Source organism: Gigantopelta aegis, chromosome 10, assembly GCF_016097555.1.
Source record: "Gigantopelta aegis isolate Gae_Host chromosome 10, Gae_host_genome, whole genome shotgun sequence".
In the NCBI taxonomy this organism is placed as follows: Eukaryota; Metazoa; Mollusca; class Gastropoda; order Neomphalida; family Peltospiridae; genus Gigantopelta; species Gigantopelta aegis.
Window position 1 is genome coordinate 62,156,228 of NC_054708.1, and position 26,255 is coordinate 62,182,482.

Consider the following 26,255-nt stretch of genomic DNA (forward strand, 5'->3'; position numbering starts at 1 on the left):
CACTTTACTAAGAAATGGGCACACCGACCGGGATCAAGCACTTTACTATGAGAAATGGCCACACCGACTGGGATCAAGCACTTTATTATGAGAAATGGGCACACTGACCGGGATCAAGCACATTACTAAGAAATGGGCCCACCAACCGGGATCAAGCACTTTACTATGAGAAATGGGCCCACCGACCGGGATCAAGCACTTTACTATGAGAAATGGGCCCACCGACCGGGATCAAGCACTTTACTATGAGAAATGGGCCCACCGACCGGGATCAAGCACTTTACTAAGAAATGGGCCCACCGACCGGGATCAAGCACTTTACTATGAGAAATGGGCCCACCGACCGGGATCAAGCACTTTACTAAGAAATGGGCCCACCGACCGGGATCAAGCACTTTACTATGAGAAATGGGCACACTGACCGGGGTCAAGCACTTTACTAAGAAATGGGCCCACCGACCCGGATCAAGCACTTTACTAAGAAATGGGCACACCGACCGGGAGCAAGCACTTTACTATGAGAAATGGGCACACCGACCGGGATCAAGCACTTTACTATGAGAAATGGGCACACCGACCGGGATCAAGCACTTTACTAAGAAATGGGCTCACCGACCGGTATCAAGCACTTTACTATGAGAAATGGGCCCACCGACCGGGATCAAGCACTTTACTATGAGAAATGGGCCCACCGACCGGGATCAAGCACTTTACTACTGGGCTATGTCCCGCCGCTCTCTAAAACTCATTGGAGTTGCTATTAGTAATGGGATTGATTCACCTTTTTATGAAGCCACTGGATTATTTTCAGTTTCGGCCAGATTTCCACCAATAATATTTCGAAGGCTGTGTATTTGCTGTACTGGGTTGTGACTACATACAAAAAACAAAAAGAAAACCTCCTAAATTGGCTTGTTAATGCATTTCAACAGCTGTGTTGTGGTTTTTAAAATTAAAAATCCTGATCAAGACCTATGTATTAAACAATGTGCTGGGGTGCCATTAAAAAAAAAATTCTCCTGAAGTTATCTAATTTAAAAAAAACCCAGAAAGGCTGTGTGACAAAATGACAGGAAGCACCCCCCCCCCCCCCCCCCCCCCACACACACACACTCCATTGAAAGGTGAAGGCTGTGAATCTAAGCAATTGGCAGGAATTTTAGGTTTGGCATAATCCATTGTTTGTGCTTGGCATAATCCATTGTTTGTGCTGTATAATAATAGTTTTACCTGTTATAAAAATATTTTTTCAGAATTGAGCCTGTACCACAAAATAATTAAAATTGTGGTAGGAAATGCTATATTTGGACGGCAATATAATAATAAAAGTGACTTTGGAGTATATTGTTGTCAAGTTCAACAAAAATTATGTCACAGCGACTTCTTTACAGGAGGCAAAAACTAGCTACTAGATGTGGAATAATTGCCATATTTATTGAATATCTGTGTTGAGTAAAAGGTAAATCAACTGACATAATTATGACACGATACATGGATTCAGGTTTCAGATAGCACATACCACAGCCTCTGATACACCAGTCGTGGTGCCAAATCGACCACGCATCAAGAGCGCTTTACCACTGGGTTATGTCCCGCCTGATCAAAGGTTGTGGTATGTGCTAGCATGTATGGGATTGGGGGGGGGGGGGGGTTCTCCAAGACTGTCAGAATTACCAAATGTTTGACATCCAATAGCCGATGATTACAGGTTAGTATTCAATATGCTGTAGTGGTGGCGTTAAATAAAACAAACGTTAACTTGTCTTCTTGTAAAGAAATGAGCAATGTTAGGCTCAGCTAGTGTTTTCATGGGTGGTCCCCTTATAACTTCAGAATGTTGTAAACATCGTTGGTGCTCTGCAACTGAGATGGCATGCTGTGGTATGTGTTGTTTTGCTGGTCCGTGCAGTGGCAAAGGCTTTCCCAGGGACGGATCCAGGATGTTTTTTGGAGGGGGACTAATGGGAAAAGGACATACGGATCAACTCGTGAAAAGGGCAATCAAATAAACTCTTAAAAGCAAGAAAAAAAGCAATGAATAGTATTCAAATAAAAAGTTTGTTTTGTTTAACAACACCACTAGAGAACATTGATTTATTAATTAATCATCGCTATTGGAAATGAAACATTTGTTAATTTTGACATAGTCTTACAGAAAAAAAGAAGTTTTATTTAACGATGCACTCAACACATTTTATTTACGGTTATATGGCATCAGACATGGTTAAGGACCACACAGATTAGCAGCAACGGAACTTTTATATGCACCATCCCATAGACAGGGTAGTACATACCACGGCCTTTGATATACCAGTCATGGTGCACTGGCTGGAACGAGAAATAGCCCAATGGGCCCACCGACGGGGATCAATCCCAGACCGACCTTGCATCAAGCGAGCGCTTTACCACTGGGCTACATCCCGCCCCCTACAGTCTTAGACAGGAAACCCGCTACAATTTTCTATTAGTAGCAAGGGATCTATTCAAATAAAAGACCATTGGATCACAACACAAGGTTTAAAGTTACATTATCTGGATATCATATTATAACATCAAACGTATACGCTGGATTCGTCGCCTCTGCCGTCATAGCTCGGCAAAGCACAAAGGACAACCTGTTGTCAGTTTCAGTTAACACATGCGTTTGCCGATTTCAAAGTGTAGGGTTCGTCATACACAGACACACACACACACACACACACACAACTGATCTAGGATTCAACCATATGTCTCTCTAATATGACACACACGGCAGCTGTCACCGTGTTAGGTAAAAATAGCCTTTTGGCATGTAAGTAAGAGTCCATAGGCGTACGGGCTCCCATTTTGTAGGGAGTGGGTGGGGCAGGCTGGGGTTTTCCCCGAATTAAACGAAAATGCCCGAATCTGGATAACAATATAAGGTTGCAAACAAATCACTATACACATTTTTATATGGATTAGGCCTACAACTAATTTTGAGAATAGAATGATGGAAATACATGGTATAAAGGTCCCACGTTAGCGCATTTTTACGGAATATATCTATCATTTTTGTCCGAACTTGAGGTTTTGCTACAGAACTAGGGTGTAGTTGTTCTCACCCGTCCCCTGCACCGCTGTTCCGTACGCTTATGTGTAGGTTATTGCGACCCACGTTTCCATAGATAACACTGACAGTGTAACATGATAAACAGTGTGTTGTAATTTTAAACTGTAAATCATTTAACATTTGCAGCGCTCGCTTGACGCGCGGTCCGTTTGGGATATCCCAAAGTCCTTAATGCGCATGTTTCTCCACAATTTGCGGTTTTACGTTTCCTGACATTATAGACAGTGGGCCCACTATAACCCCCCCACTCCGGCCCCCCACCCCCAGGGATTTTTCAAGATGAGTATATTTTTGAAGCCTATCCATAGACATATTCAAATCAGCTTGTCTGCAGACAATCTGTTGGTGGGTGTGCCTGTAGGGCACGTTTGAGCGTAGGCACCCTATTTATTTTTAACAGGGCAAATTTCTGATCAAGGTGAATGTTCCACATAATTTTTGAAAATATTTGAAAATAATTCTGGACTATATCACTGCTTTTACTTTAAAGCTGGGTTACTGATGAATGTATTCCACCAAAAAATAATACATTTTTGTCATCTGACTAAACATAGTGAGTCAATAAATTTGAAATGTCCTGAGTATTACAAACATAGTATATGAAAAACCTGCATGGCAATGTTCAAGTTAACATCCAGACATATTTTGAACAGGTTTAAGACCAAATTATGAATGCTATTCATGCTAAATTACGTGTTCATAACAACAAACCACAAAGCAATGCAATATATGTGGTATGGATATAGTACCGGGGGTATACTCACCAGCAAAAGTTACACAGTTCCCGATATACGTAATTCTCTATGTACATGTGTATATATACATACCGTACCTAAAACATTCTGATCCTTTTATTTTTGTATTTTATTTAATATCTGAAGGCAGCATTACTTAAATATTGTTCAGTACATGCTGTATAAACCATTTACATGGATATTTTGAATATTTTTATATTACACACAAGTCTTACAAACATAAAAAGTGAATTAACATACCATTCTAGGCAAGTCTGCATTACATATACAATTTATCTGTCTCACAACAGTTCATCTTACAATAGCTAGGTTTTTTGTTGCTTTTTGTAATATTTTAGAATTGCAGTTCTATTTATATTATGCTTAACTTATGTTTTGGTGTATATATTTGATATCTACATAGAATATTGTCATCAGGTAAATATCTAGCACTATAAAAATCTAACTTTCATTCCCAATTCTCAATCATTTTATGTGACCCAAATATGATATATGTGAAGTTTACAATTTTCTATTTCTACATCCTTCCTTTTATTCTAATAAGTAGATGTTAATAACAATTACAAAACAATATAATATGAGGTATGAATAATTATATACTTCTCAAAACAAGTTACTAGTAAGCAATGCCAGAAATGTATTAATTTCTATGTATACACATACTTAGGATTGCCTGAAGCTTTTATTATTAAAAAAACAAATTGACCTGGCTTTTTTCTATAACATATTGAGGCTTCATTATTCAAATATGGTTAAGTATATGGAGTTTATATACTGTGTTCACAAATTTATGAAGATGTCCCTCTGTTCTTAGTACCAACCAATTATAAGTACCTTTCCTCGGCATGTGTGTTAAAACATTTACAATTCATCTATCTCACAGAAGCTTGTACTATTTTTAAAAACATATTTGTATTTAAATTGTGCTTAATTTATGCTTAGGTTTATATAATTGACATCAGATATAGTCATCAGGCATATCTAGTATTGACTTTCTTTCCTATTTCAGTCTTATCATCTGACTCAAATATAATGTCTATTATGTTCACAATATCTGTAATTTCTTATTTTGTCCTCTGGGCCTTTGCTCTTGTTCATCCCTCAATATGTCAACAGCTCTTGTTATCAGATCACAAACCATCCAATTCAGCTTCAGTATTTCTTTGGACATTTCTCAGCAATTTCTATGTGGTTGAGGAATACCCTGGACTTTGTGATATGACTAATACCATATGAGACCATGGCAATTTGCTCTCTTCCAATTTGCTCTATTGGTACAGCATATTTTCAGGGAATGTCTACTGGGTGGAAGGTTTGCAACTAATCCACAGTAGCATACTAACAGCATTCGTGTCTGAGGGTGTTGTAAAGTGCACAAGAAAATGCAGAAACAAAGATTATACTTCAATGTCTGTACATTACTGCCAGTTCACCATCCCAGATACGGACATTTGTATACACTCAAATTGGCAACAAAAGGCATCTTATAGATGTGCACAGCATCATTAAGGATGCAGGGAAGACACCAAGTAGCAATTCCATCTGTGCTTGTCATTACTGGCTATGATACCAACAGTGCTTTTATGCAGAATGGAAAACTGGAGGTTTTGAACTTTCTCAAGCAACACCAAGACATCCTTAAAATGTTGTTAGCTCATGGAAGTTCAGCAAAAATTGATGTTCATATATTTAAGAAGCAGATCATTTCATATACCTTCTCTATGGGAGTGCAGGTGCGAATAACATACAAAAACATCATGACTTGAGAAATATCTGGAAATGTTTGTTGCCAAACCAAGGATGATAATATTGAACAACAGTAGAGTATAAATCAGCCTTCTCCACTCTACATGTATGTATTCACTGAGAATGCTATGAGAATGCACATAAAGAGAACAAATTGCCAAGTTGTCATTTGGTATCAGTCATGCCAGGCATACCAGGCTATTCCCCAACCAAATTATCATATGGCTGAGAAATTTTAGAAGGCACACTAGAGATGAAATAGTGATATGATACCATGAGAGCTGATGGACATACTGATGGGGGAACCAGAGCAGAGCCTGGAGAAGGACAATACCAGAAATTGTGAACATGACAGAAATACTTTAATTGCATGCAAATGCAAAGGAATATGAAAGGAAGTCAAAACTTTCCTAGATAATATTTGATGTAGAAACTAATTATATACACTTGAGCATAAGTTAAGCACAATGTAAATATAAAGGCAAATCTAAAAATATTACAAACACAGACTAGTATAAGATGAACTTCTGTGAGATAGATAACTTGTACATGTAATGCAAAAGAAATTATGGTAGGTACACAAAACTGATGCTTTAAATTTTTAACACTGGTGTTTAGTAAAGAGGGACATATTCATAATATTGATGCACATACATGTATACTCAACAAAATTAATTAAGGGCTAGTAAACTTTCTTATATTATAATATAATTCTTTGTTACTGTCATATTATTTTAGCATGTTTTGGTCATATATATGGCTTCTATACATTGTTTCAGTAAACTTTTACTGGTTATACACGCAAAAAACACTGGGATTTCACATACTTATGAAGAAATGAGCATTAGGCAAGTATTTGTTACACATTTGTTCAGAATGTGTTTTGTCATTGTGTTCCCTCAAAATTGTTATTTAAGTCATTAAGTTTAAGAACATGCCACAATGCTGACAACTTTCAACGGAAGAAGTTGTATTTTCCCCCATGTTTAAAGGAAAATGCTAAAATATCTATTGGACCTTAATTAATTTTGTTGAGTATAGTATAGGCAGATATACTGAACCATATTTGAATAATGCTGCCTCAATATATTAAATACAGTGCAATTTTTAATAGTAAAAGGTTCAAGCAGCCCAAAATATGTGTAAATATAGAAAATAATGCATTTCAGGCATTGCTTAACTTTTGCCGATGAGTATATCATTTTTCATACCACACATTGCATTGTTATTTGGTTTGTTACTATTAACATCTAGTATAGGATGAATATCATTCATTTTGGACTTATATCTGTTAAAAATTTATATGGATGACAACTTTATTACTATATTTAATTTTTCAATATAGTGTTTTTGGGACACAAAATGTGCAACGGTACCCCCATTCAAATGGCGATATTTTTTTAATCCACCAACATTTTTGCTGCAAACAAGCATATATTAAATTCATATATAATGAGGTATCTAAAAATACTTGTCTCCAAAAATCCCGGGGGGGGGGGGGGGGGGAGGAGGGTTTCGGTATCTGGCCCATGGACTATTACGTCTGTTACCGTAGGCCTGTTTCACTTTGGTAAGTGAAGAAAACGAACAAAACAAATCTTTGGTAATTCACATAATATGCAAGTTGGTTGCTGTCCATTAGTGCATGTCGCAAATTAAATTAAGTGGACGCCCTTCGGCTAGGAAATATCTGAGGGGTGGGGGCGTGGGTAGTTCATCAAGATAAACGTCTCCGGCACGATATTTATTATTGTGATGTTTATTGCTGTGCCAATAAATGTCAAAATGTTAAAAAACGGACCGTAGATGTTTACCTTGGTGAACTAGGGCGTGGGGTGTCATTGTGAAATTGACACATTGGGTAGTCATATTATTGGGGGACTACCCAGTGTGTGTGTGGGGGGGGGGGGGTAGGGGGGGACACATTGTTTGAGGCGAAAGAAAAATATATTATGTTCGGCTTGTTGTCACTGCAATTTCACCCTGGTCCTTTCGGAAAGGAGTCTCTGCCCCCCCCCCCCCCCCCCCCCCCCCCCCCCCCCACTCCCAGCAATTAAAAAACTTTCCACAGCAAAAAAACATACCATTGAAAACCCCTAGAATATAGTCCAAGGCAAAAAAGTGCCGCAAAATTAAAAACTCCATGGCATTGCCAGTTGCCCTGGGCAATTGCAGAGGTCACCCGCACCCCCCCCCCCCCCCCCCCCCATGGACGGACCTCAGAGAATTATGACATAGTGCCCATTTTAGTTTAAAAGTGCTCTTTTTGCATTGTTGGGGGCGAGACGTAGCCCAGTGGTAAAGCACTCGCTTGATGCGCCGTCTGTTTGGGATCGATCCCTGTGGCCAATTGGACTGTGCCCCCCCCCCCCCCCCCCCCCACACACACACTTGTGAGTCTTTTTTTTTTTTTTACATTTTAATGTTATAGAGTTTGTACCCGATCTGTCAGTGCTCCCCCAACTCCCAAAGCCGTTCCTATGGGCCTGAAATAAGAAACACAAGAAAACAAAATTGAACATTATATATTTGTGACCATAAACGTGTTGAAGACATTACTGCAGAATACATGTGGTAGAGAGTAACCAATTACTGTTTAATTAAGATTTTTAAACTATGAAGCAAACTAAATTTTGATCTTTAAAACAAGGGTAACATGTATTAATTAAAATGTAATGACGAAGATTGTATATGGACAAAATGATTACTGTTACTTTGAAGGAAGGAAATGTTTTATTTATCAACGCACTCAACACATTTTATTTACAGTTATATTTTGTCAGACATATGGTTAAGTACCACACAGATATTGAGAGAGGAAACCCGCTGTCACCACTTCATGGGCTACTATTTCCGATTAGCTGCAAGGGATCTTTATATGCACCATCCCACAGGTAGGGTAGTACATACCAGGACCTTTGATGTACCAGTTGTGGTGCACTGGCTGGAGCGAGAAATAGCCCAATGGGCCCACTGACGGGGATTGATCCCAGACTGACCGCGCATTGAGCGAGCGCTTTACGACTGGGCTACGTCCTGCGCTCTCAGTAGTTTGATAGCAGATGTATACCAAAACCATGTTAAATACAGTTCTATCTAGCATACAACCCTCCGATACGGAAACTATATTTACTTTAGGGATATTAGAACATATTGTGTATTTATAAAGATATTTAAGATTTTTAAGTCATCAAATTATTTACAGTTCTTAAAATAGTGTTTATTAATTACAAGAATGAAGGAATTTCACAGATATTGTCAATTTCATAAATCATGTGGGGGTGGCGGGGGCTGATTTAGACTTGATCATCACTGAGCCATCCCCTTATCCCCATTCATAGAGGTGACGGTAATTCCGTCCAAGTTCCTTTTGTATCAGTCTGTAGTCATATCCTCTGATAATATTTTATGTTGAAAAATATCAAATATTTATAACAAGATCCCATTCAGTTAAACATTTATTGTCTATGATTATGAATATTCTGACTATAACAATATTCTGTGTGTAATAAATAATCCATTTATTTAAACTTTTAGTGTATAATTATGAGTATTCTGCCTATAAAAGTACATTATGTGTAATAATATTACATTTATTTATACATTTATAGTTTATAATTAGGAGTATTCTGTCTATATAACAGTATATTATGTGTAACAATATTATATTTATTTAACCATTTATAATCTATAATTATAAGTATTCTGCTTATATATTATGTGTAACAATATTATATTTATTTAGGCTGATGCTGCTGTTGAGAAATACCTCAAGAAAGAGAAGAAAAAGAAGAAGAAGGAGAAGAAACGTCAAGCGGAGGAGAGCATGAACTCGACACAGGAGATGGACACGACTCAGGAACTGGAGACGACTCAAGAAGGAGACGACTTGGAGCCGAAGAAGAAAAAGAAGAAGAAAGAGAAACGGGTCTCCGAGGAGATGAACATCACCATGGATACCACGGCCGACATGGAAGATGAAGAGCCGCCCACAAAGAAAAAGAAGAAGAAAAAAAAAAAAAAGCTGATGTGTAATAGAATTATTTTCGTTAAAAAGTGCGGGTTTTCAGTAACGAGCACATTCGTTGAATAATTCAAAGCTTTTAACTGACATACAAAAGAGAAGGCTAACTACAGCAGATACTGTATAGCAGATCGTGTATGGACCTATTCAAGGATTTATCCTTTTTAGTTTCAAGAGCATACAGACTATCCACGGAGGACGTGGATAATGTACATTTAGAAAAGTAGTAATAAAGAAGAAATTTTGATGCAGTAATAATATTTGAATGATATTTTGAAAGGTACAAATGTAGTTTGAAATAAGAAAGGTATTGAATTTTGTAAAAAAATACTCGAAAAGTGACTGGTTTAATGAACAATACATTTGAGTAGTATAATTTGTACGTAGCGGGGACAACAATGGGAATACAATGGATACGCCTCCAATACAATGGATATGCACCTCCGGAACAATGGGTCCCCACTCCAGTACAATGGAGACGTCCCCTATTGTTCTCTCTTAGTACAATGGAGACATCCCCTATTGTTCTTTCTTAGTATAATGGTGACGTCTCTGATTGTTGACATTATTACAATAGATATGCACCTATTGTTTGTCGGTATAATGGGTGTCAGATACCTATTTTTACGATGAACTAGTTTCGAGTTTTATCTATAGATACTACGAAATACGTGGTGAAACTGTTTACTTTGAATCGTGGATGGTTTTTAATGATTTATTTATAAATACGTGGAAAAGCAGGTTTTATTTATAGTTGTGTACTTGAAATGTAAATATTAAGCTGTCTGGTTTCATTTTAATATGACGATAATACCGTTCCAATTTTTTTTTCTCTCGAATATCATCTAATTAAATAAAATTTCAGTTAAAACGTTAGACCGACGTCAAGTTTCCTGTTAAAACTGACAAAAATAAGAGTCGTAAACTTCTAAATAACTGATAATGTTACATGTGCAATTTACTTTAGAGCGCATCATTACGTTAGCAGAACGTAAGTAAATATTCTTTAGCTGTAAGAACGTGTGTCTTTTTTATATGTTTTGTGTCGTTTAAGAAATGAACAAGTCAAGATATACTACGACCATGTGATAAAGTTGTTAAAGCAATATTGGTTTCAACAAACAGTTTGTTGAAAAGTCGGTGAGCGATCCACGAACATCAGTGAATATGATACATGAACGTTTACTTTGGTGGCTATAAAGCAAACATTTGATGTGAACACAGTGTGTGTGTACTGCTTGATTTGTCTGGCCATGTCAGAACGTACAATGCAATGGCGATAATCTAGGGTCCGTGTGTGTGTGATTTCTTTTTTATAAATGGAAACAAGCTGTCTACTGCGATTTTTTAATCATGTAAAATATGTTTTTACATGCTGTATTGTATGTGAGAAAAAAAAACCCCACCAAGTACCATTAAATCAAATTTATATACAATACCGTACAGAAAGTACATTACAATGGATAAAATGTTTTATTTAACACATTTGGTGAAGGACCACAGAAACCTACTGTCGCCATTTCATAGCCTACCCTTTAATATATATATATATATATATATATATATATATATATATATATATATATATATATATATGTATGTGTGTGTGTGTGTGTGTGTGTGTGTGTGTGTGTGTGTGTGTGTGTGTTCATAATAGTTTACAAAAAAAAAAAGAGTTTTTAAACCAGAGCAGATAGGATTATATAGATAGGCGAGGTACTGGGCGGATGTATTTACACCCAGCAGCTAGTATAAAGCTGCCTGTTGCATATAATAATCTTCATTTGTGTAAATGCATTTGAGATGAGCAAACAGTACTCTTGGATCATTGTGGCGTACCCCCGTGGTGAATCAGAGCGAGTGTTATCGGAGGGTTCGCAGTGGTATAAAAGCAAGTCTGAAGCTATTGAGTCACTCAAACGTGTCGCACATGGTGTCGACATTCCAGACTGCTGGGGTGGCCCGTACTATTTCATAGTAAGGAGATCTGCTTGTGTTGTGAATTATGACAGACTTAATTAATGAAATTTTTAGTTACTTGAAACTTTTCAATGATGCATGTATCAAACCGAGACGGGCTCTGTTGATTCACGCATCACTCGCACAATCCAAGGCGTTGATGGAAGTGGATTAAATATGTTCAGGCTTCAGTTGAACAAAATTCATCATGGGATCAACATCATGCCCTGAGTGTGGGAACAGTTTTTCCAGACATGATAATATGCAACGGCACCGGAGACAGATGCACCGGCCAGACACCCCTCCTCCACCTCCTCCTCAATTACCCCCATATACTCCTCCTCCTCCTCCTCCTCCTCCTCCTCAAAGGTCTTTGTCAGCGACACAGTTAGCAACTTCAGGATTACCAGCTGAACAATATGGAGAGCCTTTCAAATTTACTATTCCGTCTAATGCTGTTTTTGTGGGCCCAAGTGGATGTGGGAAAACTATGTTTATGTATCAAATACTGCAAAAAGGACTCATCAAGCCGACACCTAACAACATCATATGGTGTTACACAGAGTGGCAGCCGCTTTACAACACTATTCGTGAAAGAATGCCCCAAGTGCAGTTTGAGAAAGGTATCCCCTACAACTTACAGGACGACAATTTCTTTAATGCACGCAACAACAATGTTTTAATTCTGGATGATCATATGACCGAGGCCAAGGATGACAAACGCATCTCTCAGTTATTTACAAGAACTTCACATCACAAGAATGTAACTAATTTTCTTCTGTTACAAAACTTGTTTCCAAGAGGCAAGGAGTCACGTGATATTGCTCTCAACTCTCACTACGTGACTTTGTTCAATTCACCCATTGACAGACAGCAAGTGAACTTGTTTGCGAGAAGAATTTACCCCAGTAATAGTGATCGTTTTATGTCAGTTTATGAGACTGCTGTTCAGAAACCTTACGGCAATCTCACGATCGATTTGCGACCATCAACTCACGAGAATAACAGACTTAAACCCAATATTTTAGACATTCCAGCACGGATCCAACAACTGCAGTCCACTCAACCCACAGACCACGGAATTAAGCATTACAGTAATACTTTAAAAGACGTTTCTTCGCCGTCCGACAGTCAGATTCCTTCAGATACCCGAGCCGTAGACACTGTTAAATCATTTTCTGAAACCGGTAGCAATTTGGGACAAGAGGAATATACTGACGAAGACTTGGGCGAATCCAGTGACGAAACAGGTTCATTTATTATGGCTACTGCTTGTACCGATTGTGGCATTTTGTTTGGTAATATGACTGACTTACAACACCATATTAAAACGTGGTGTCCTGAGAACGAATTGGTACAACCCCGAAAACGCACCAAATACCATGATGAAGACACCAACAGTCATGACATTTTTAACTCGCAGAAAGGAGACGGAAAACACATGTTTGATAAACGAGATCATGATCTGACTATAGAATGGCAGAATGTCGGCTTACAACGTGCGTGGGGTCGTGTTCGTGCAAACCATCTAGAAGACATGAAACTCAGACGTAAGAAATATCAACAGCAAGGAAAGACACAAGAGTGGATAGAGAGAAAACTAGCGCGACTGTGGGAACATGAATTAGTCAAAACACTGATTGTTATCATTGAATTTACAAAGTATTTTTCAAAAGCACCTTTGTTTCGTTTTATATTCGATAGTTTAAACAAAACAGATCCTAACACAGATCACACAGTGATAAAGGACAAGATCAAGCTACTGTTGAAACCCATCATGAAAGACATTATACCACATGTAGACCTGACAGAAGAAGAAGAAGAAAGCGAGTCGGAATCTAATCATTCAGATCTTTCTGAAATGAGTGAACCGGAATAGCATACTTAAGTTTATTCTATACATTTTATTATGTTCACAGTTACATAGACCATTGGCCAGTCCGGACATTAAAAACAGCATGGTTGTCAATAGGAAGCGACCAAAACTCATTCACATAATCAAGTCAAATTCGGTAATGGTAAAGAATGGAAAGAAGAAACCAGTTGTTTTGTTTCTGAAGAGACAGGCAGACCTTGGTCCACCCGGGAAGAAATTCCTTTAAAACATATGACCGAAGTGAACGTTTGCAAATGCACAGGATTAGATGTAACATGTATTTTTCGCTGTTGTTTATTTTACAAATGTAATAAATTGTATGTACTACTAATCCAATAAAGTACATTTGTTCATGATATTGAATGAATTGTTATTTTGTCATTGAATACAGATACTAAGAGTAATGGAAATAAGTACATTTAAAAAGGATAACTGGGAAACAAAGTTGTGGTGGACTTACGATTTTGTGTGTGTGTGTGTGTGTGTGTGTGTGTGTGTGTGTGTATATATATATATATATATATATATATATATATATATATATATATATATATTCTAACAACACCACTAGAGAACATTGGTTTATTAATTATTAACCATTGTTTTTCATTAGCAACACTGGATCTTTTAGATGTAGGTTCTCACAAACAGTAAAGCACGTGTATGTCAAAGCCTTTGATATACCAGTTGTGATTTACTGGTTGGGACGGAGTAACAGCAATCAGCTAAATGGATCCACCGAGCAACGCAAGCACCTCAAGCGAACATAAACCCAAATGAGCTATGTATTCATGCTTGTATATGGCAAACAAATAGAAAGTCCAGCTATAAGAAGTATATTTTCGTAATATGAATTGCTTACACGATCACTTGTGGCTATGAAAACAAAAATTGTAATGTAAGCGACTGACCGCTTTCAAACAGTCATGTCTGACCGAATATTTGTGTTACCTGATAGGATATTTAATCAGTAGCGGTCACACCATGTCACCGCAATAATTGTCGAAACTGTTTATTAGCACAGTATGGCGATCATAAAGGAGGCTAGGTGTTAATGTAAACATTCTGCTATGTGTACAGAGTAGAGATTACACTGCGGTCACACCATGACATTGCAAGCATTTTGAATCTCCTGGCAAACTGTTAGTAGCAAAGCACGGCGATCATATATGAGGTTGGGTTTTTGTGTAAAAAAAAAAAAAAAAAAAAAAAAAAAAACCCAGCTTAAAACAGACGAACGGAAATATATGTGTTACTTTGAGACAAAAGCTCACTGCATAAATATAATGAACAGCAAAGGGAAATCATCAGTGGTGCAACCTACGTTATTTTGAAATTAAAGTATTGTACTTAACAGTAAACTATTTTGAAATTAACGTATTGTACTTATCAGTAAACTATTTTATAGCAATGAGAATACTGGTGCGTTTAATGTGCTGTTCAGTATATTTGTTAAAAAGAGGAAATAAATAACAAAACAAATTATATTTTTGGTACAAACCCCATATTAATGTAGAATGTAAAAATAATGTGCTTTGGATAGCTAAATTCAAAGTGTTTGGAATTCAGTAATGTGTTTTGGAATACCCATTCAGTAATGTGTTTTGGAATACCCTTTCACTAATGTGTTTTAGGGATATCTGTTCAGTAATGTGTTTTAGGATACCTGTTCAGAAATGTGGTTTGGAATACTGACTTGTGATGGTGTTTTGTTCGGATACCTATTCAGAAAAGTGTTTATTTTGGAATTATTACTTCTCTGCTTTCGAGTAAACAATTATAATAAAATACCTGAGTAAACACCCCTTGATAATGGTAATGTCTCACAACATAGAAACAGTAATAACATGACAACGTACACATTTTTCGCATCAATATGTAGTGAGTCGCATGGAATACACGATTGCGTACAGTAATGTGGTTTGGAATACCCATTCAGTAATGTGTTTTAGGATATCTGTTCAGTAATGCGTTTTAGGATACCTGTTAAGAAATGTGGTTTGGAATACCGACTTGTGATGGTGTTTTGTTCGGATACCTATTCAGAAAAGTGTTTATTTTGGAATTATTACTTCTCTGCTTTCGAGTAAACAACTGTAATAAAACTGGAGTAAACACCCCTTTATAATGGTAAGGCCTCACAACACAGAAACATAATAACATGACAACGTACACATTTTTCACATCAATTTATTAATAATTTACAGCATAATACATATTTGCTGTAGTATACTGTATTATCAAAGATAAGTTTCAAGACAACAACATGAACTCAATACATAATTTATTTTCTAAACAGGTATATATATATGGATTTACTAGGTCTAATATAAATGATGGTTAATGTAAATGTGGCAAATATTTTGGGTCACGGCTGAATTACATAATATTTTATTGGGCTGCCGACAACACCATTTATGGCGAGCCCCAATAGCGACAACATAATACAACACAACTGGGCTGCCGACAACACCATTATGGCGAGCCCCAACAATCAAATAACGTATTAATAATTTCTAGCAGTTATTTCCCTTTGACCCTGGGAAACAGAGGCCAAAAGTGTTTTAACTGTTAATATTTACTACTCATCAGTTATTTCCCCTTGACCCTGGGACGACAGAGGCCAAAAGGTTTTTAACTGTTAAGTAATAATAATTACCCCCAAAAATATATACATATGTACATTGCCTATACTGTTACTTTAAGCAACCTGTAATCGCCATGTGTCATGTAACCCAACCGTGCCATGTTATAATAAAGATAATAAGTTAATCAAATCTATTATTTATAATCCTATATAAATATTTCAAAAGTTCCAAGATAGCTTCTAATGATGTCTCCGATAGTCATTAATAACTAAACAGAAAAATATGATATGTAATCACATTCTACAAATTTGTGACTGTTTCAGGAATATCACTGATTGAATATGATTGTCACTTTGCTCTACGAACAAGTCCAGCAACACACTAAATTGAGAAATATCCATGAAGGTCTCGCACTAAAAACCAGGGGAAAAACACTAAAGTTTTACTTTGAACATTGTGTAAAAAACCTCCGGAAAAGCGATAGACCACAACACAAAAAAACATGGTGAACACAAAACACAGTGTTAGGCTGCTGCATGTTACTATATGTCCAGACTTCTTGCAGCTTCACAATCTGGCACAGATCCAAGCTCTGCAACAGCATCACTGCAAAAGAAAACACACAACAGCAGTATCTTTCTATCTTAACACATTTTCAACAATGGGTGGGAGGGATGGGTTTATTTACTATTTTTGTGCCAAATTTTTTTCAAACTGATATGGTTGGTTTCAGACAAAGGAATGAAAAAGGGCGGCAATAAACCGGATATTATGCTCGTTGTTACTCTGACCGCTGCGAACAAGCCAGTGTTTGAAACGGGTTCTAAGCTTGCCGTAACATTACCGAATACGATTTCCCTTCCTTAGATAAATTCATCTATTCTGTAATTAATAGATGGTATTATCAAAGATAAGTTTCAAGACAACAACATGATCTCAATACATAATTTATTTTCTAAACAGGTATATATATATGGATTTACTAGGTCTAATATAAATGATGGTTAATGTAAATGTGGCAAATATTTTGGGTTACGGCTGAATTACATAATATTTTATTGGGCTGCCGACAACACCATTTATGGCGAGCCCCAATAGCGACAACATAATACAACACAACTGGGCTGCCGACAACACCATTATGGCGATCCCCAACAATCAAATACCGTATTAATAATTTCTAGCAGTTATTTCCCTTTGACCCTGGGAAACAGAGGCCAAAGTGTTTTAACTGTTAATATTTACTACTCATCAGTTATATTCCCCTTGACCCTGGGACGACAGAGGCCAAAAGGTTTTTTAACTGTTAATAATAATTCCCCCCCAAAATATATACATATGTACATTGCCTATACTGTTACTTTAAGCAACCTGTAATCGCCATATGGTCAATATCCAAGAATCTATTTCTGGCGATAGTGACCACCGCCACAACAATAATGAGGGGGAAGGAAAGCTTAAAGTTATATCACATAGCCGTGACCCCAACAAATTCAGTCCAAAGCATGACAACTGTCTAATATGGGTATGCCATAATACATCCAGATTTGAAGCTCTCTAGGGCCCCTTGCAAGGTGTTCAAGAAAATGGCTGTCCCTGTACTACTTAAATGCACTCCATCAGGTAGGAACAACGAAGGCGATTTAAGGGCAATATCAGGATACAATATGTATCCACCCCCAAGCCGAATGGCCTCTTTACCTGCCGCACTATTTATGCGCACCCGAGCTCTCTCCATGGCCTTATTATTCTGTGAATAGCGCCACTTCAGCCTGGGTAGAATCTGGGACCAGATAATTCGTGTATTTGGCAACAACTGGGCAAGAAATTGCAAGGTAGATTTTATCAACTCACGTAATGATGCGATTTGAATGTTCCCCAGGTCATTTCCTCCACAGTGGATAACCAAATATTTTGGTGCGGGCTCATGTCTTGAGAGTAACAAAACTTTGTTTTCAAGGCTCCCAATTGTAAACCGCCATAGCCCTGCCACCAGATGGAAATTCCGACTCGCCCCAGCCCCAGCTGCCAACCGCCAGGTCTGTTTCGTGCTTGAATCGCTGCCCTTTTTATTATTGAGGACCCCACACACCATACCCTTGAATCTGAAATAGTGATGTAAAGTTAGCTACAGTACAGTTAATCAAGGTTATTTGGAAGGTTGATCAGTGGAGAACGGATGTATCCCTTGTATGCTGTGGAAGTCCAACGCCCTGCCTCTTGTATAGCTTCCATGGAGTGACCAGCAGCCGAGGCTGCTGTAGCTGCTCCAATCCTAAAAGAATGAGCCTTATAATGCTGAGCATCCACCCCAATGCATTCAAGTGATTTTTTCAAAACCGCTGTAAATTGGTATCTGGTTAAAGGTGCCCCTCCGAAGTGACAAAACAAAGGTCCCTTAAATGCCGGGCGAACCCCCAAAAATGACTCCAAATTGGTAACTGGACAAAGAATGCCACCGATTTTTGAAATATGCACCGACACCCCCCTACCCAACTGATCAGTTTTTGAATACCTTAGCCTGAGGACCACCCCTTGCACTGTTCCATCAACTGTAATGTCACTGCTGGCAATAACCCTGTTATGGGCCTTTCCAGTTGATACAGCCAGTTCCCCAACTCTTAGAAAACCGAAAAATGCTAAAGTATATGCTGATGTGAACAGTTTTTCTTCATAAGAGTTGCTACATATGTGCGGCAATGCTGTAATAAGTCGAGCTAACAAATTTGATGTGATTGGCAATCTGGTGTCTGGTCTGTGTTTTACCCTCTTCATACCTTCCAATACCTTAACAACGATAAAGTTTTTTGTTGGATCTTGAAGGCCTAACATTTTACACTTAAAGCTTATGGCTGCTGTATATGCTCTGGCCGTAGCATCTGACAAACCTGAGATGGACAAAAATGCAATAAAATTAACAATGTTATCAACTGGAGGGGGCCAGACCTCCCTCAACTGATACCTCCCCAAGAATCGAGTAAATGAAGCTAACCCTGTGTCATGGGCTTTATGAGTATTTGTTGATACCGAGGCTCTCAGCAGTCTGTCAACTTCAGATTGTAGATCGACTCCCAGAAGTGGTCTGGGATGCTCTGTGGCTGATGATGTGCATTGGGTGCTAACAGCCGGAATCGTTGCCACTGCTTACGAGAAATAGCATCCGCTATACAATTGTATGAGCCAGCTACATGTACCGCACGAAAAATAATATTGTTTCGCATTGCATAATAAAACAAAAGGTCTGATAAGTTCATAACATGCTTATCCTTTGATGTTTGTTTGTTAAGAATGGAAACCAGTGCCATATTGTCAACATGGAAGAGGATCTTACAGTTTGCCAACCTTTCGCCCCATATCGCCATTGAAAGTACCACTGGCACCAGTTCTAGGAATGTTATGTCCTTCATTATCTTGGATCCACGCCAGTGACTTGGCCATTGAAAGTATACCCACTGCCCGTTAAAATAAGCACCACAACCTAACTCGACAGATCCTGTACTATCAGTGAATAGATTTAAAACTGAATTCCCTGTCCAGGTACTTCTGTAAAATATGTCTGCCCGTTAAAATTCCTAAGAAATGTTAACCACATCAACAAATCAGCTCTAAGGGAGGCATTTATCCGAATAAAATGGTGTGACTGCTTAACTCCAATCATCGCATCATAGAACCGCCTAATAAATGCCCTGCCTGCCCTGATCGCTTTACAGAAAAAACTCAAAGCCCCGACCAATGACTGAAGGTCTTTTAATGTCACCTTTTTTAGTGTTATGAGTTTCTGAAGCAAAGAAACCAATGCAACTATTTTATTTGCCGGTATACGAACAATTCTATTTTATGGTATCTATTTCCAGACCCAAAAATGTTAGAGTTGTTACGGGCCAACAGTTTTTTTCATTCGCAATTGGAACCCCAAGCTCCTGACAAATACATTGGAAAGAGGACATTAATTGTTGGCAATGTTGAGAAGAGCTATTACCTGCAAAGATAAAGTCATCCAGATAGTGATCTAATGTATTCAAATTGGTTTTTCTTTGAATCAACCAGTGAAGGAAGGTTGAGAATTTTTCAAAAACACTATATGAAATAGAACACCCCATTGGTAAACATTTATCAATGTAATATTGATTGTTAATTTTAAACCCAAGCAAATCAAAATCCCCCGGGGATACTGGCAACAATCTAAATGCAGACTTTATATCCAATTTCCCCAACAAGGCCCCCTTTTCAAGATTGCTAATCATTTCCATCACTTTATCAAACGAAGTATATTTCACTGAACACAAATCCGGCTCTATGTAATCATTAATGCCTTCTAAATGTGGGTAGGATAAGTGAGTAATTAGTCGCCAACCCCCATCAGATTTTGGTACTATACCTATGGGTGAAACATGCAAGTTTGAAATAGGTGGCTTATCAAATGGGCCAATGACCCTTCCCAATGAAATTTCTTTGTCGACTTTTTGTTTTAATTCGTTTTGATGTTGGTTGATGAGCAGATATCAAATTTTTACAATCTGTTCGTCTACGAGGTCCTGTGTACTGTAATGAAAAACCTTGTGAAAAACCATTAGCTAATTCAGAGGCCGTTTCTTGCAAGGGGTATGTTTTCAAGTATTCCATGAGAATATTAATTTTTATAGGGGAATTGCCCAGTTCCCATAAATCTTTGACCGGTCGGGGTTGGTCCTTTGTGTCGCATTTGCCATGACTGGGGCCGTAGTTGGGTTCCAGTTTGTCCCCCTGTTGTGTTTGTTGGAAAGGCCCGAAATGTAGAACTGACTCCCGGTTTTTGAACCCGACAGGACACTAATGGATGACCCCCCCCCCCCCCCCCCCCCATCTGATGCACATGTGAACATAATTACACGCTCGACGTAAACACGCTGCCTTATAATTAAAGTCATAGCACCTGTTGTGCATTGCACTGCCAGCTTGCTTTATGGGAACAATGGGTGTGGCTGGGGCAGACATGTACAACAACCACAACTCATAGTCAATCTTTCCCCAAGAACTTGATGGGTCCACACTTTTCCTCAGACGAAATTGCTCGTCATACACTTTCCACCCTAGCCCACCAGTACGCACTGCCCCCAGCCTAATATCATGTATGTATTTCAAAAGCTCTTGCATTTTTCCTGGATGCACTGCCACATAAATACTAACGAATGTTAAAAATGCATTCGTCCAGGCGTCTATGTCATTAATTTTCTTGCCGTTTTTTTCCCTTGTGATTAGCTGACCCCCTTCCCCAATAACCAAAATTCTATCGTTCCCTTCTAAATTTGTGTTCTCCAACAATGTCGCCAAATCTACGTACTCCCCTTTAATTATTTTTTCTTTTGTGGCTGCGGCAATGTGCAAACCAATCATAGTGTGTACGCTCTCGATTGGCAAAATAATTGGTTGAACAGGATTACCTTGCAACAAACTTGGCGGTACAGCAATCGGTGGGTCAGCCATTGTTGTAAGCCCCAAATTTCCACTGTCCTCCGACGCCAACTCGATTTCCTCCCGTTCGGTTTCCGGATGATCATGCCGAGCGCTCGAAGTAGTCGTCTTTCTTGTCTTTGTTTTTGTCGCATAAGAACTAGTTGAAGGTCTCTTCGATCGCCTCATTGTCGTAACTGATTTTATTTACTATTTTTGTGCCAAATTTTTTTCAAACTGATATGGTTGGTTTCAGACAAAGGAATGAAAAAGGGCGGCAATAAACCGGATATTATGCTCGTTGTTACTCTGACCGCTGCGAACAAGCCAGTGTTTGAAACGGGTTCTAAGCTTGCCGTAACATTACCAAATACGATTTCCCTTCCTTAGATAAATTCATCTATTCTGTAATTAATAGATGGTATTATTTATAGTTTACAATATTTAGTGAGTTACATGGAATACACGATTGCGTACAGTATCTAAAGTATTTACATATAAAACTGCATACAAATACATCATTCTGTAATTTATCTTCACTGAACTTATTCACAATTTCGTTCATTATCAGTTCAGTTTTACATTTCTGTAGCAGGTAATACAAACAATAAAATCCACACATTCTGCTATTTATCCTTTGAAGGGATTTGCTATTGTAAACATTAAATATTCTACAAACATTATATTGTAAAGCTCGGGTGGTTTCCCGAAACTATAGAAAAACTCCGCTTTGTCTTTGTTAAAATAGAACGCCACCCAGTGTTTGCCGGGAAGGTGAGATGGGTCCGTGTTTACAATACACCCCCAGGGTCTCCCCCATTTCAAGCGTGGTAGTGTATCGCTCGAGTAAACACCGACAATACGTGAACGTAGATCTGGGTCACAATTGATCGCACATTGCATTTGTATACCATTCATGATTTTATTTAACAAACACGTTCCTGGTCTGATCGATTTCAATCAAGCTGGGGAATTCACCATACACTATGCAACTGACGTCTTTGTCAATGCAGATTTAAACTGCACTTCTAACCGTAAATTACCGTTCTTTAATAAACTTAAATAATCAGAGTCCACGAAAACGGGTTCAAGGTTGAACACAAACAGACCATTTCCCAAAGAAAATTCGGTTCTTTCAATATAATTTCCAGAATCCAGGTTCCAGCTATTAACACCTTCAAACAAATTCACGTAGGCACTGACGTCATCTGCTTCGACTGGTCGACCAGGCACACTGACACCATCCAAATATAAGCCCACCGTTTTCACGAATGAACTCTGGAAGTTAAACGGGTTCTTTGTGTATGATCCACTCACTCCGTCACCGTCGACAAAACCAACAATCAGTCTGTTTGGACACTGCGACTGGTACACACTGTCCCACACGTAACTCTGTTGAGACGACGGAATACTACTCATTTTAACTTCGGTTTTAGCGAATGGGTATAAGGCGTTAGACTTTTCAAACATCTTGTTGTGTGTTAAAATAAGTGCACTGTTAATTTTCAGTTTACATATCTTGAAGTAAATATCTAAGAGCTCGATCTTGTACTCCTGACCGGACTTCCCAGACATCAAACAAAAGGGTATGGAGCTCCGAAATAACTTGAGTGTCATATCCACCCCATTTACCAGATATCTGCCCATGTTAAAAATATCTTCACACAGGGGACCTTCCATGGTAACCGTTTTGGTGTTTTCGATGTGCGCTCCTCGATCCAATACTCCAGAATTAGTGCCAGTGATAGGATCGGTGCTTTCGATGTCTGCTTGCGTCTCTCCGACGTCCTTGTAAAACAGCTGAGACTGGAGTTGCGATTGTTTTACTTCTGCTCCATAATTCAGTAAGGTTTGAATGTATGCGTTGTAGGGATAATGATTGTTCGCCGAACTCACCAGCTGACCTTGTAAATACACAGCGACTTGCGACCACAGAGCTTGCATGAATAAATTTACTGGTGCCACGTGTTCGTCCTTACCCAAAACCGTTCCATCGGAATGACTCACTTTCAGTTTAACATGTAAACGACTTCGTTTCAAATCCACGTAGTCACTTCCACTATTTGCAATTTGAAATTCTACCGGTGACGAATCTGTAATTTGACTAACAGGTCTAACATCGACGTAGTAATGTTGAAACACACTCGTTTGGTATGGGGGCATAGTAAACAGATCCAAAGCACTGGGTAAACCTTCCACAAAGTCTTTGTCTGTGAGCAGCGACATACTGTTTGTTGTTGTTTATACAAATATATCTTTTTCACTAACAGCTGATTTGTACTTCGATGCTGGAACTCGTTTTGTTTTTTTATGATGTGTCACGCGACTGACTTTTTTTGTTCTGAAAATTCGATACCCAGATTTCCGTTTTATAGCTCTAGTGCGTTCCTGCTCAGCTTCGGCCCTTTCTACCACGTCTTGAGTTTGTGACGTCACTTCTATTTTAGATTTGTGCTTGTTGTCCCCGTCACTGTTTACATGTCTCGGTATCATTGGAATCATATAAGAAAACCACTTGTCCTTGTAATTCCCAACTCCAGATCCAACCTGCTTATTTGACTGAACAACATTCTTTGTTCGTTTATCAAAATACTTTAACCATGTATTCACGTCAGGAACGTAAAGTTTTCTATCCATGTTAATTTATTCTAAAAACGGATAATGTCGTAATAGTAGTGTCACACTCGTGCTCTCTTTGATAAATGAGACTGGAGTGGTGGATGCAACCTTTATATGTATTTCAACATATGAACTCTCTGTCACTACAACAGGAATGTTCCACATTGTATTAAACTCATACCATGGACCGTCTCGTAAATCAACACGTCTCAGTAGAGGTACAAAACTATCGCCTACTAGACTGCTGCCAAACAAATTACACAACACATCTACTTGCAAATCGTTCATACTTTGAATATCAGTTTCTCCAAAATTTAAATCCACAAGAGACACAATCCATACACCTTCAAACGTTAACCTCTGATTTAACTTTACTCGAAAATTATAGGGGTTGTTGTCAGGAAACACTGATTTAGAGTCAGTACTCTTCAATATAATGTACTTCTCCATGTCTCACGCAGTTTTCAGTTCTCCTTCTTCTACGTACGAATCGAAGCTAGGTGGCCACCCTAACCACCGAACCAAATAGTACACTTTTCCCTTTTCCTTCTTCTTTTTTAACACTTTTTCGATTTTCCACAGAATGTCTTGATTCTTATTCACTTTCTGAAGTTCGGCTGTGTAAAATATACCTTTCAGCACTTCGTCGTGAAAATCACGCAGTCTGTACACTGGAATACCCTGTCGTCTACTTCTAGAATGTACTTTAAACAACTCTTCTGTCCACCTCAAGTCCTGCTCCTTTGTGAATGATTTACGCAAATAGCTGATTCTCGTTAAATCACCCACTTTAAATACAAATTTTGCTAATGGTTTCTTTACTTTAAGTTTCTTAACCATGGGCTCGACGTACAGATGTCTCCACACTTTAATTTCATTCGTTTTATTTACATCAGCCGGTGCCCAATGTCCCAGAGACGAGTGTACTGTATTGTTATAATTATGCACTAGATCTGCTAAAACGTCTATGTATTTTTGTGTATTGTTGTAAGAGGTATAGCGCGCGAGCAGCGACCGAAGTGTCCTAATAATTCGCTCTGAGAAGTTACTTTTGATATCTTCATTCTGCGTGACAATCAGTTTAATGTTTTCTTTTGACAGAAACTGTTTGAATACTCCAGCGAACTCTGTACCTTTGTCCACCCGAACTTTCTTGGGTATTCGACCGTCTTTTAAAACAGGTTTGAATCCGTCTAATACCGTCTCCGGCCTTTTGTTAACTAGTGGTTTGACCCACGCATATCTTGATAAAATATCAATAGCTATAAGCAGGTACCTAACTCCATTGTTAACTTTTGAATGACGACTAACGTCCATCAAATCCATATCAAACATCTCATCTTTTTTGTTAACACGAACACGGAGACGCTTGAATGATCGACTGATCGGCTTGTGCAAACTGTATGCATCGTTAGTAGTATAGAGGCCTGTATAGAGTCATGACCTACTTTCCCGTGATCACGTGACCTTGGTAGGAGACAATGGCCTTTGTGTAGGAAACAATGGCCTTGGTATAGGTGGGGTGCAGGTGTATGGCCTCGGTAGGAAACAATGGTCTTTGTATAGGAAACAATGTCCTTTGTATAGGTGGGGTGCAGGTGTATGGCCTCGGTAGGAAACAATGGCCTTTGTGTAGAAGACAAATGCACAATGGCCTTTGTATAGGAAACAATGACACAATGGCTTTTGTGTAGGAAACAATGTCATTTGTATAGGGAGGTGCAGGTGTCTGACCTGGGTAGGAAAACAATGGCCTTTGTGTAGGAAACAATGGTCTGGGTGCAAGTGTGCGATCATGGTGTATTCAATTCAATGTATTGCATATTACCAAACAAACTGGTGTCAGCAAACAAATAAAAGCAAAAGAAAAACATACAGCACCATTAACAACAACAATTAATAATAACACTATGTACAGGCCAGGTGTAAGTGACGTTGGATTTGGCTTCATTGTATAACGTCTATTGTGTTGTTTTTTTGTATTCACAGTGGACATACACGTGGATGTTTTTTCACAGTGTTTTATTCTAGGCACCCAAAATAATAGCCGTTAAAATATGTCTCGCGGGGAAGGACTGTAACTGTTTGCTGACTGTTTGGTCTAAAGTGAGGCTTTCGTGTCGCCAGACAAAATGCGTGTGTGATGATTTTCATTCATTTGTATTTC

At 38.4% G+C, this 26,255-nt stretch overlaps 2 protein-coding genes and 1 long non-coding RNA gene across 3 annotated transcripts; 1 reads left to right on the forward strand and 2 right to left on the reverse strand.

The window, feature by feature from the left end:
- The first annotated feature begins 2,823 nt into the window (after positions 1-2,823).
- On the forward strand, positions 2,824-9,867 carry LOC121384732. Its single transcript, XR_005959430.1, has 2 exons — positions 2,824-2,903; positions 9,338-9,867. It is a non-coding gene; the product is annotated as an uncharacterized LOC121384732 (long non-coding RNA).
- A 7,474-nt stretch (positions 9,868-17,341) lies between these two features.
- LOC121382953 lies at positions 17,342-21,893 on the reverse strand. Its single transcript, XM_041512641.1, is given in 3 exon segments — positions 17,342-18,004; positions 18,007-18,144; positions 21,460-21,893. Coding segments are annotated over 3 exon segments (786 nt in total). The 5' UTR covers positions 21,659-21,893; the 3' UTR covers positions 17,342-17,555.
- Positions 21,894-22,453: 560 nt separating this feature from the next.
- LOC121383739 (uncharacterized protein F54H12.2-like) lies at positions 22,454-23,695 on the reverse strand. Its single transcript, XM_041513835.1, has one exon. It carries the CDS (start codon positions 23,693-23,695, stop codon positions 22,454-22,456), a length of 1,242 nt encoding a protein of 413 aa, XP_041369769.1.
- Positions 23,696-26,255: the final 2,560 nt, after the last annotated feature.

Coding starts and splice junctions, on each gene's coding strand:
- LOC121383739 (XM_041513835.1), bottom strand. CDS start 23,695: ATGTCGCTGCTCACAGACAAAGACTTTGTGGAAGGTTTACCCAGTGCT.